Source organism: Poecilia latipinna, unplaced genomic scaffold (genome assembly GCF_001443285.1).
Source record: "Poecilia latipinna isolate Pla-1442-1.1 unplaced genomic scaffold, P_latipinna-1.0 Scaffold1516, whole genome shotgun sequence".
Classification (NCBI taxonomy): domain Eukaryota; kingdom Metazoa; phylum Chordata; class Actinopteri; order Cyprinodontiformes; family Poeciliidae; genus Poecilia; species Poecilia latipinna.
In genome coordinates this window covers 16321-28413 of record NW_015114132.1, presented here as the reverse complement: position 1 = coordinate 28413, position 12093 = coordinate 16321, and the positions used below count along the sequence as shown (strand labels likewise).

General features: G+C 39.5%; 2 protein-coding genes across 2 annotated transcripts in view; both read right to left on the bottom strand.

Moving 5' to 3' along the window:
• Window positions 1-1763: 1763 nt before the first annotated feature.
• Window positions 1764-3110, bottom strand: LOC106963280 (E3 ubiquitin/ISG15 ligase TRIM25-like). The gene has a single exon (XM_015058111.1). It carries the CDS (start codon window positions 3093-3095, stop codon window positions 1779-1781), a length of 1317 nt encoding a protein of 438 aa, XP_014913597.1. The 5' UTR covers window positions 3096-3110; the 3' UTR covers window positions 1764-1778.
• A 4794-nt stretch (window positions 3111-7904) lies between these two features.
• LOC106963282 (tripartite motif-containing protein 16-like) overlaps window positions 7905-12093 on the bottom strand; it is a 7722-nt gene continuing 3533 nt past the window's right edge. Inside the window, exon 2 of the mRNA XM_015058114.1 lies at window positions 7905-9154. Coding sequence (XP_014913600.1) covers window positions 8006-9154 — 1149 coding nt within the window. The 3' untranslated portion in view covers window positions 7905-8005. The remainder of the gene's footprint in view (window positions 9155-12093) is intronic.

Sequence of the window (12093 nt, the reverse complement as noted above, 5' to 3'; positions counted from 1 at the left end):
TATTAACAAAAACAACAATGGATTGTGGATATCAGTATCAGTGGTGTAATGCAAATGCTTGGATGTGTTGTATGAGTGCATATGGAAGTGTTGAAGTGCAAAAACAAAGACAAACGCATATGTGCAAAAAGGAGGGGAGCTGAGGCCTGGCAACAAACACCACCAGTGTCAATCGGCAGAGTGGACGCTGAAGGCGACCCAGAAGACGGAGACAGCCAGGTTCAAGTACTCTGCGCTCCCAATCAATGAACCAGAGACACCTGCAAAGGGGAGGAGCACAAAGACACAAAAGCAACACCTGCAGCCCAGCCTACAAGGCCCAGGAACGTAACAGTCAAAAGTGCCACTGTTTTTGGGGCTAGCAGTCAGTGTTGTCACTGCCTTCGGCTGACTTCAACACCTTTATAGGGTTGCCGCGACCTCCTCTCTCCAGTTGACCAAAGTCTCTGTCCTTTCTGCTGTTGGATCTCTTCAGGAGATCCAAACAGATACAGCAAGTTAATTTAGCAGAATCCATCTGATCTTTCTGCTGCAGCGTTCCAGTAATACTGGGTGACTCTTCCTTTAGGGAAATGAGCATGTAACACGAACCTTTGCTGGAGCTGCAATCAGCCACTCCCATCTGTTTACCTGACAGATGGGAGTGGCTTTTACTGCTGTTATTGGTATTCTAGAGGACAGAGGTTGTTGTTGTTGCAGAGTGAACTCCATGATAAGGTAGTGCTTACTGAAGAGGTATTGATGGAAAATTACACACCTGATGCTTTAAAATCATTATGATACATCCATCTGTTTAATTTCATTTTAGTCATTGTGTTATAATTGGGGAGATTTACAACAAATGTCTTAAGGTACTTTTTAAAAGACAAACATACTGAGAACTACATAATCAATCCATTCAGATAGATTCAAATGCAGTAAAATGCATTTCAGTATTTAGAACCACTTTGATATTATGATTAATTATCTTGAAGATTGCATGGGGAAAAAGTTATATAATTATAACGTGTTAAACCAGTTTTCTCTCTGTTACTCTTACATTAATGAGCTTTCCCTCAGAGTTATGCGTCCTGTCTTGCTAAAATCTCTGCCCAGTTCAACTTTGGATCTTTTCTTTGTGTGGACTGCACACTGTAGCAGTTAGTAGCACTGTTGCCTTGCAGCAAGAAGGTCCTGGGTTTGATTCCTGGCCCAGGGTCTTTCTGCATGGAGTTTGCATGTTCTCTCTGTGCATGCTGGGTTTTCTCTGGGTACTCCGGTTTCCTCCCACAGGTGTGAATATGTCACTGGTTCATTAATTCTGTTGTGATTCTATTTGACTTTAATTAACTCAGCAGAATCAGCCTCATCAAACAGCCGGATCCCAGCATATAGAGGCTGAGTGAATCTGGTCTGGACTCTGTGGAGGAGAGTCATGGTTCCAGAGACGCTGTAGAAAGACAGAATACCTGCTGTGTGGTCCAGGTACACTCCTATTCTGGAGGAAACTGGACCTGGTACTGGAGTTTTAATGTTGTTGTGATGAAAAGTGTAACTGCTTCTGTCGCAATATAATGACCAAGATTTGTTATTGAATCCAAATGCACACTTATCTGACCTTCCTTCTCTGCTGATGTTCTTGTATGAAACTGCTACATGAACTCTTCCTCCTCTCCACTCCACCTCCCAGTAACAACGTCCAGTCAGACTCTCTCTACTCAGAACCTGATTATAATCAGTAAATCTGTCTGGATCACTGAAATGGTACCGCAATACAGAAGATGAGGGAAGTTTTGATGTTACTTTTCTATTTCTATCTGATAAAAAAAGCTTCCTGTGTGTTGTGTCTGGGTCCAGAGTGACATTTTGTGAATATTTTTAGAATTCAGTTCTGGTTTTGGTTCTGGTTCTGACAGTAGAACGTCCATTTCAGTGACCTTCAGTGAGATGTTTGTTCTTGTGTCTGAAGGAATGTCCTGTACTTTATCTCTGGTCTTTGGTTCTGGTTCTGACAGCGAACCCTCAACCTCAGTGACTTTCAGTAAGATTTTTCTCCATGTGTCTCTCAGGACGTCCTGTAGTTTGTCTCTGAGCTCTGACACAGCTGCTGTCACGTCCTCAAAGTATCTCAGAGGACGGATCTTGATCATGGATGAATGTGTCGACTCCCTGAGTGCTGGCAGTGAGGGGTACTTGTGGAGAAACTGGTTGTGATCCTCTGTGTGTGAGAGCTGCTCCAGCTCAGCGTCTTTCCTCTTCAGCTCAGTGATCTCCTGCTCCAGCTTCTCCTGAACATCTTTGACTCGACTCACTTCAGTTTCCTGCTGGGATCTGATCTGCTGCTTCACCTCAGAGCTTCTTTTCTGGAGGAGACGGATCAGCTGGGTGAAGATCTTCTCAATGTCCTCCACTGCTTTATCAGCAGAGACATTGATGGCCTCCACCTCCTGTTGAAGCAGCTTCACATCTTTCTCTTGGTCCTGGATTCTCTGATGGATTTGTTGTCGACTCTCCTGGAGCTTCTTCTGCTTCTCAGCTCTTTCTGCTGCAGCTGGGACTGTTTTATGGCCTTTATGTTCCTCCATAGTGCAAAGAAAACAGATACACTGCTGATCAGTACGACAGAAGATCTTCATCACCTCATCATGACGAGAGCAGATCCTCTGCTGAAGTTTAGTAGAAGCTTCAACCAGATTATGTTTTTTAAACGTAGGTGATTCATAATGAGGTTGAAGGTGATTTTGGCAGTAAGACGCCAAACAGACCAGACAGGACTTGACAGCTTTCCTCTTCCTCCCAGTGCAGACATCACAGGCCACATCTTCAGGTCCAGCATAGCAGTGATCAGCAGGAGCAGCTTGGAGTCCAGTCTTCTTCAGCTCCTCCACAAAATCAGCTAACATGATGTTTTTCTCCAGTCCAGGCCTCGGTATGAACTCTTTCCTGCACTGAGGGCAGCTGTGGATTCTTCTCTGATCTTCTCCATCCCAGTGGTCTTTAATACAATTCATACAGTAGCTGTGTCCACAAGGAATAGTCACTGGATCCTTCAGTTGATCCAAACAGATGGAACAGGAGAATTTAACTGACTCTGTCTGATTTTGTCTCTGTGCCATTTCACCTTGGAACGTCGGTAGTATTTCTTTCCTGTTTTGCAAATAGATGTGCTGCAGAAGAAGCCAAATCAGAATTTGCTTCTTTCTCATTGAACTTCAGCAGGTTGACTTGTCAGCTCTTCAACTTGGCAATGCAGTGAGTTGGATTGTGTCTGAGCTATATATGAAAGAACCAGGAAACAAACTGTTAAACTGCCTTTTTTCAAGATGGGAGTGGTGACATACCATATTTCAATCCAGGTGAAAGATCAGTTTAAATCTGCTGCACGAGCATAAACTTTAGCCAACTCCATCTGCAATCTTTATACTTGACTGTCAAACAAATTTACCTAACTTCCTTGGGTAACTTTGGGTATGATCTAATGAAATATTGAACAGGTTTTGGAAACTTTTATCTGTGTTGTGTGAGGAAGGCAAACAAGACACAGATTTCATGCTTAAAATACTTGTCATTATGTTTTTAACCTGCTAAACTGGTTGGTTTTCTATAGGAAACACAAACATGTGAATTTCAGCTTTGATTTGAGTATGAGCTTATCTTAAGGCTCTCCCTTTTCTCTTTTAATTCAAGAAATAAATATCAGTTTTTCAACCCATTAAGTCACTGAGACTTAATGGGTCTCTTAATGGAGACTTAATGAGTCACTCAGTGACTCATTAAGTCACTCAGTAACTTATAAGATCTTTATAAAATCTTTATTTGCAGAGTAGATTGAAATTATCCGAGACAAAGAATTCATTGCAAGGTCAAATTATAAAAGAGGTAGTTAAGCAAAGATTATAGACAGAACATTTAGGAAATTATACATAATATATAAATCCTAGACTGTTCAAGAAATTCACAAATAAAGAAACAAAACTGTAATTTTCAGAGTTGCTACTATTTTCTCCCTTTTTGACCAGAAGGATGCAGCTACTATACGGCTTTTTACTAATGAGTTTCAAAAGTCTGAACCTCAGCATGATGAAAACGATAACAAGCTCAAGACCAAAGTGACATTATGAGTGACGATGAAAGAGAAACTGAGGAAGAGTGTGTGAAGCCGGAGAAGCCTGCAGGATATTATGGGAGGACACAAACACAAACCGCCAGCGCACCTTATCAACAGGAATGCAACCGCATTCCCCAAAGCACATCATGCATGTGGTGCATAAAACCAACACGATGCACCTGACCCACATAAATACAGGACGCATGCGTGTGATGCACTTGGCATATAGAAAAAGCAGCGTTGCACCTGACGGTCAGTTCCTAAGCAGTAGTAGGTGTCTAGTCTTTTTGAGAAGTATTTAAATGACATTTAGCTGTTTTAAAGTCTGTTTATTTTTAGTTATTTTTATCTAGTCACAGTCACTTTTACCTTACTGGTTAAGCACCAGCCAGCATATGAACAAAAGTAAGCTAAAAATTAGTTTTTGTTTAGGATGTAAAGGCACCCACCCCCACAGAAGCAAACAGACATTTTTTCCAAACTCTGATTGATGATAAATTTATCATTTTCAAACATTTTCTTAGATATTGGTTTTAATCAAATTTTTGTTTCTTGACCTTTCAGTTTTAAAGATATGAAGGGCATTCTAAGTCAAATGTATTATTATTATTATTATTATTATTATTATTATAAATGGGGAAAATATATATATAATTGACATTCAGCATCATAAAGGCAGAAACTACAGATTTTAATAACATTTTTAATGCACACAAATGTCATTAAAACATTTTACTTCTACAAAACTTTGCAGTGTTAGTTACATCAATTAATGTTCACACATCTACTGCCCTGGAAATTAGTTAATGCCTATAATTAGGAGAGATGTGAAATAGTCACCAATGATCTACACCTGACTGTAGTTAACAATAATAGAGGAATCTCAGGGAGAATACAACTCCACTGACTAAATCTGAGCCCAGCCACCTCAGATCACTGCTGACTGTTTCATCTTAATGAACTCAGCAGAGGAGCTATGATAAATATAAACCCCAGCATATAGAGGCTGAGTGAATCTGGTCTGGACTCTGTGGAGGAGAGTCATGGTTCCAGAGACGCTGTAGAAAGACAGAATACCTGCTCTGTGGTCCAGGTACACTCCTATTCTGGAGGAGACTGGACCTGGTACTGGAGTGTCAGTGTCATTGTGCCAAAATGTGTAACTTTCTCTGTCACAGCGTAATGACCAAGATTTATCATTAAGTCCAAATAAACATTTCTTTGATCTTCCTGCTCTGCTGATGTTCTTGTATGAAACAGCAACATAAACTAATCTTCCTCTCCACTCCACCTCCCAGTAACAACGACCAGTCAGACTCTCTCTGCTCAGGACCTGAAACCAAAAACCAGTGAATCTGTCTGGATGATCAGGATGAGACTGTTGTTCTTCCATTCTTGTAACTTTTCTGTTCCCCTCAGACAATAACAGAAACCTGTTGACAGTGTTTGGATCCAGAGTGATTTCTTGTAAATATTTTAAGAACTCATCTCTGCTCTTTGGTTCTGGTTCTGCTGCGACTGCTTCATGCCCTTTAAGTTCAGCCATAGTGCAGAAATAGCAGATACACTGCTGATCAGTACGACGGAAAATCTTCATCACCTCATCATAACGAGGGCAGATGCTCTCCTAGAGCTTAGCAGAAACCTGAAGCTGTTGGGGCAAGTTGGAGTCTTTTTCAGATTTTCCACCAGGACTCAGTATGAACTCTTTCCTTCACTGAGGACAGTTGTGGTTTCTCATTTGATCTTCCCAGAAGTAGAGAAGTTTGTTCATGCCTTCGTCATCTGCAGACTTGATTACTGTAATGAGCTTTTCTTTGGGATTCCTAGGAAAAACATACAGAAATTACAGTAAGTACAGAACAGTTCTGTCAGGACCCTGATGAGAGTACCTTGACATGAAACACATCATTTCCATTCTTCATTCTCTCCATTGATTTCCTGTCCCTGCTAATATCTACAAAATTTCCCTTTTTTTACTGTCTACATGGGAATGCACCATTTTACTTAAAGTAAGTTTGGTCTTCTCCAGACTTGATTACTGGATTTTTACTTACAGTAAGAAACACTGAGGGGAATGGCCAAGTGTGGGGCTAAATTGAGGGTGGAAGTGCACCTCTGATCAGGACCAAAGAAACACAGTTGACATCTTAGAGACTTTGTCATCATATTTAGTGACTTTTCAGGCACTCTTTTTCAAAAGAGCCACTAGCAAAACTCAAGCCACGTTTCTGTTATTACAGACTTTTATGACGACGTGTGAAAGCTCCAATAAGTCTTCAGAAACTGTCCTGAGTGAGCAGTTCGGGTTGCAGTGAGTCCCTCCCACTGAGACTGCAGTCAGTCTCAGTCAGCTGTCCTGCAGCAAACCACCTGCAGGACATGCATGAATGGAAACTCATTCTACTCTGTGTCCACATTGCAAATGAATCACATATATGAGCAAAGCTGAGAAAAGTCACTAATACTCACTATGCTCGCTATTCCAAATCCACACTAACAACAGAGGCTTGTCTGAGTTAGACGGTTTAATAACCAAATGCAGTGCTGTGTGACAGACATCAACCAAGCTGTAATGTTCTCAACAACTCTGAATGTCTCAGGTTTTTCTTCCTTTTAGCAGTCAAACTCCAGTTGTTACTTACTGATCTGCAGCAGTTTGTGAGATCAACTCAGTGATTCTACTGATCTTAAAGCTTTCAGAGTGACACGAAGGAACCAGGAAATGCAGCAGCAGAGCTGAACTCGGTGTTTGAACACAATGGAGGAGCTTAACCGCAGCTGCGGTTGGGCGGGGCAAATTCTCTGCTAAGACTTCAGACTGCTGCTGCATTTCTCACGTTTTAAACATTTTACTTCAGACTTTGGTCTCCAGTTGACCATTTTCTGTATATTTATTTTTATACAGCATGACACGTCCGTCCAATCCGTCAACTTCAGCTTATTAGTAAAATTAGTTAAAAACTTTTCTTTCTAAGAAAACCCAACAGATTACATCAAGCAATTGACTTGCAGCAATAACTCCTCATTAATGAGCATTTAACAACCGACTGTTGATTGCATTGTGCTGCTGGATTTGCAGAAATCTCTCTGAGCGCATATGTAGTGACATCAAACAGGAAAACTCATATAGAGACAAACCTCCAGGGGAACCAGAACTGGTCTAGGAGTGCCTTCTCTGTGAAAGACAAGTAAGAAGTTAATGGCTGCATTAGCCTCCTTTAGCTAACATTCTGTTAGTAGCTATAGCTAGCTATCAGCTAAAGCTAGCATGCTATCTACCTTTACATGGCAAATTTTATCTGCAATAGCTAACATGCTAATTTTACCACTGGTTGTAAAGTGAAATGTTGAAGTGGTGTCTGTACTTTAGCAGGTAGATGCCTTAAAAACAAGATGTAGACTCATTACTTTCTGTAGAGACTTTTATTAGCATTACAGTTGGAAAAATATAAAACAATAAGAAAGTATTTGATAAAGTACAGACTTTATCAAATAAAATGAAAAACGTCTTCAAATCATTTGTATGCTTCTCTCTCGCACATTGGAGGAAATAAAAAAAATATTTGACATGCAGAAAATATGAATCATAAATTCTAACCTGTTAAATTTGAACAAGAATATCTGAGTAAGACGTAGTACTCGATATAAGTCATATAGCCTATTTAAAAACAATTAATTTTACACACTTTTCAAAATCCACATTAACACTGACATATGATTGAAAATTAAACATTTTCCTTTATTGATTTTTGTTTTCAGCAGATGTGAATATTTCAAAGCAGAAATACTGTTGAAGTTTTTCTTTTTTCTTCTCTTTAAAAGTCAATCAAAATGTACATAATCTATTGAAATGTATTTTTCATTCTGTCCTGTATCATAGCTAAGTATTTTGTTGTGATTCTTTGCGTTGCTGTTCTACTCCGATATTTTGAATTCTGCAGAGTCTCCCAGGTCAAAAAGTCGGACCCCAGCATGAAGCGGCTGAGTGAATCTGGTCTGGACTTTGTGGAGGAGAGTCATGGTTTTAGAGACGCTGTAGAAAGACAGAATACCTGCTCTGTGGTCCAGGTACACTCCTATTCTGGAGGAAACTGGACCTGGTACTGGAGTTTTAACTCTGTTGTGCAAAGATGTATAACCCTTTGTGTAACAACTTAACACCCAAGATTTGTCATTGAATCCAAACACACATTCATCTGAAGTCCCGTCTCTACTGATGTCCTTGTAGGAAACAGCAACATGGATTGCTTCAGCTCTCCACTCCACCTCCCAGTAACAACATCCAGTCAGACTCTGGACGCTCAGAACTTGATCATAAAATGTGAATCTGTCTGGATGATGAGAAAAAGATTGTTGTTGTTTCATTATTGTTACTTTTTTGTTCACCTCAGTTAATAAGAGATGTGTGTGTGCCGAGTTTGGATCCAGAGTGATTTCTGTTGAATATTTTAAGAATCCAGCTCTGGTCTTTGGTTCTGGTTCTGACAGTAGAACATCCACATCATTGACCATCAGTGAGATGTTTCTCCACGTGTCTCTCAGGATGTCCTGTAGTTTGTCTCTGAGCTCTGACACAGCTGCTGTCACGTCCTCAAAGTGTCTCAGAGGTCGGATGTTGATGCTGGATGAGTGTGTCGACTCCCTGAGTGCTGGCAGTGAGGGGTAGTTGAGGAGAAACTGGTTGTGATCCTCTGTGTGTGAGAGCTGCTCCAGCTCAGCGTCTTTTCTCTTCAGCTCAGTGATCTTCTGCTCCAGCTTCTCCTGAACATCTTTGACTCGACTCACTTCAGTTTCCTGCTGGGATCTGATCTGCTGCTTCACCTCAAAGCTTCTTTTCTGGACGAGACGGATCAGCTCAGTGAAGATCTTCTCACTGTCCTCCACTGCTTTATCAGCAGAGACATTGATGGCCTCCACCTCCTGTTGAAGCAGCTTCACATCTTTCTCTCGGTCCTGGATTCTCTGATGGATTTGTTGTTGACTCTCCTGGAGCTTCTTCTGCTTCTCAGCTCTTTCTGATGCCACTGAGACGGTTTCAAATTCATTCATTAAGATCTTCATCATCTCATCATGAAGAGAACTGAGGCTCTCATGGAGTTTCTTGGAGGGGTTGAAAAGTTGGTGTTTTTTCAGTGCAGGCACCTCATAGTGATGTTTAATATGATTCTCACAGTAAGAAACTAAACAGACCAGACAGGACTTGACAGCTTTCATCTTCTTACCAGTGCAGACATCACAGGCCACATCTTCAGGTCCAGCATAGCGGTGATCAGCTGTAGCAGCTTGGAGTCCAGTTTTCTTCAGATTATCCACCAACTCTGCTAACAGCACATTTTTCACCAAGACAGGTCTCAGTTTGGATTTCTGTCTGCACTGAGGGCAGCTGTAGACTCCCCTCTGATCCTCTCCATCCCAGTAGTCTTTAATGCAGTTCATACAGTAACTATGTCCACAGGGAATAGTCACCGGATCCTTCAGTAGATCCAAACAGATGGAACAGGAGAATGTTATGGAATCCATCTGATTTCCTGGCTGCTCCATTTCAGCTCTGAGTAACTCCGGGATCTTTCAAAGCAACTGAAAGTGTGACGAAGCCAAATCCTCGTCTTTTCTATTTCTTGTGCTCCTGAACTTTGCCTGACGCTGAATATTCTGATCTTTGTCTTTGAGATTGTTAAAGGGGAAGGACCAGGAAATGGGTTGTTTGAATTTGACTCTCTGTTTGAGTGGTTGAACTGGTTATACTGGATATTTCTTCCCAGGAAACAAAACAGTGTTTAGTCTACAGTTTTAATCATTTAAATTTTTAGTTTTTCACCCAGACAGGCAACAGCGATACAGCAACAAAGTTAATGTGTCTGTAAATCCCTCTTTATTAAAAAACAGTAAAAACGAAGCCCCAGTTTACAGACCAGCTGCTTCATTCATATTTTGAATATGAAACCTTTACCCTGGTTTCTGTCTTTTACTGCCATCTAATGTTTAGAGGTACTACATACACGTTTCTAAAAGTTGTGTTTTTTTAAGTACCAGAGGCAGATTATGCATGTTTGTTGAAACCAACCAGGCAAGCAACATCGGGATCTGTGAAACTGACCACTCTGAACATCATGAGAACTTGACTGTATCCTTCAGTACCCATTTATGTTTCAGCATCAGGGTGTATAGAGGATGTGTCACAGTAAGTAAGGTCCACCTTGAAGTGTAATATATTATATATAATATATTAAAAAGTAGTAAAAACAACTTTTACAAATAAGGCACTTAATTCACGTGTTGAATGCCCAATAACACTGCCATCTAGTGTTCATTTGAAGGTACTAGACAAAATTCATGAAAGATTCTGCTATTATGTTTATTCAGTCTTTTACAGTCATGTAAAAACTAAACATCAGTTTTTCTTTTATTTGATGGATTCAGAAATTTCAATCTAAAATGTTTTAATTTTTTTCTTGAGAATAGGTTGCTATTTGTTTTCTTAATGTCAATATCACACTATAGCACATTCTGAAACAATATGACAGATCAGACCTTTTCTTACACGCTGCATTAAATGTTTAAATATTAAAGATAATTCTTAGATGTTCCTGTTGCAAATTAGACCTGAGGAGAAACATTTCATTATTCTCTGATCTGCACCAATTCAATGCTAAAGCTGAATGTAAATAAGTAAAAAAAATATATTCGATAATTGATACATAAACATGATGAGCAGCAGTAGAATAATACAGTGAACACGAATCACAAAGAATAAGTCATTTTGAAACAATTGTTTTGATTCTGTCCAATTAAAAACAATAAAATCAGTCATACCAGAATAGTGATTTTCTACCAAAGAAAAAAATCAATTCTCAAGAAAAAATTAATCAGTGAAGACATGAAAAACAAACTGTTACAAAGCATTCAAACTATCTATAATGAAGCCAAAACTCCATATTTATCACATAAATAGACTTTTTTTTACTTTTAATAATTAGTTTGTAAACCATATCTGCAGTCTGAACAGTTCACACAATCATTACTTGACAATTGTTTTACATAATCTTTAATGAAAAACATCCATTAATAGGGGTTATCATCGTAGTCCTAAAGAAGGAAGAGCTGGGAAAATAATTACTGAGAAGATTCACAGAAATATGAGAGCATTTTAAAACTAAATCAATGTCTTTGCATTGAAATCTGTCCACTTTTGTAAGGAGACTGTTTCTAATCAAACTCTAAACCCAAGTCGAATAATCTCGTTACAAATTTCAAACAATTTGACTGTGTTAGTTCTGTATTTCCTAGAGTCATTACTGTCCAGAAAAAAACAACAGATGACCTGGACTTATGTTCATTAAGTTTGATTTTAAAACATTACATATTTGCTCAACCTTTAATTTCTTGCTTCTTGTCAGTGTGTATTTAAATCCAAAATATTACAGCTTTTCTCGTGACTCTGTAATCATATAGAGTGAAACAGTTTGCTTTATTTTATTAATATTAAGCATAATAATATCCTCCCATCAAGAGGAGCTAACCAAATTCTAGAGGCCAAGTAAGTTAGTTCATCTTTATCCAATAAAACAATAAAACAATGTCCTGATCGATGATCATCCACAGTTTCGATCAGCTCATCTGCACATAGATTTGAACATTTGGTCTGACAAAGCAATACATGTAAATGTAATGAGTTTCCGTGAATGTGTTCAGCCGTGGTCGTCTCCATGGCAGAAACCAAGCAAACTCCAACATCAGCAAAGACACAAAGTAACTCCAAATAGCTGATCTCTGAGCAGTGAAGAAATGGCAGCTACTCTCATCAATGATGGAGACTAAAACAGCTGAAACTACTACTTATATTTTGACCAGTTGAATCTCAGATTACTGTTGACTATTTCAGTTTAATGAACTCAGCAGAGGATTTATCATTACAGAGTCCAATCCCAGCATGAAGCGGCTGAGTGAATCTGGTCTGGACTCTGTGGAGGAGAGTCATGGTTCCAGAGACGCTGTAGAAAGAC

Coding starts and splice junctions, on each gene's coding strand:
- LOC106963280 (XM_015058111.1), bottom strand. CDS start 3,095: ATGGCACAGAGACAAAATCAGACAGAGTCAGTTAAATTCTCCTGTTCC.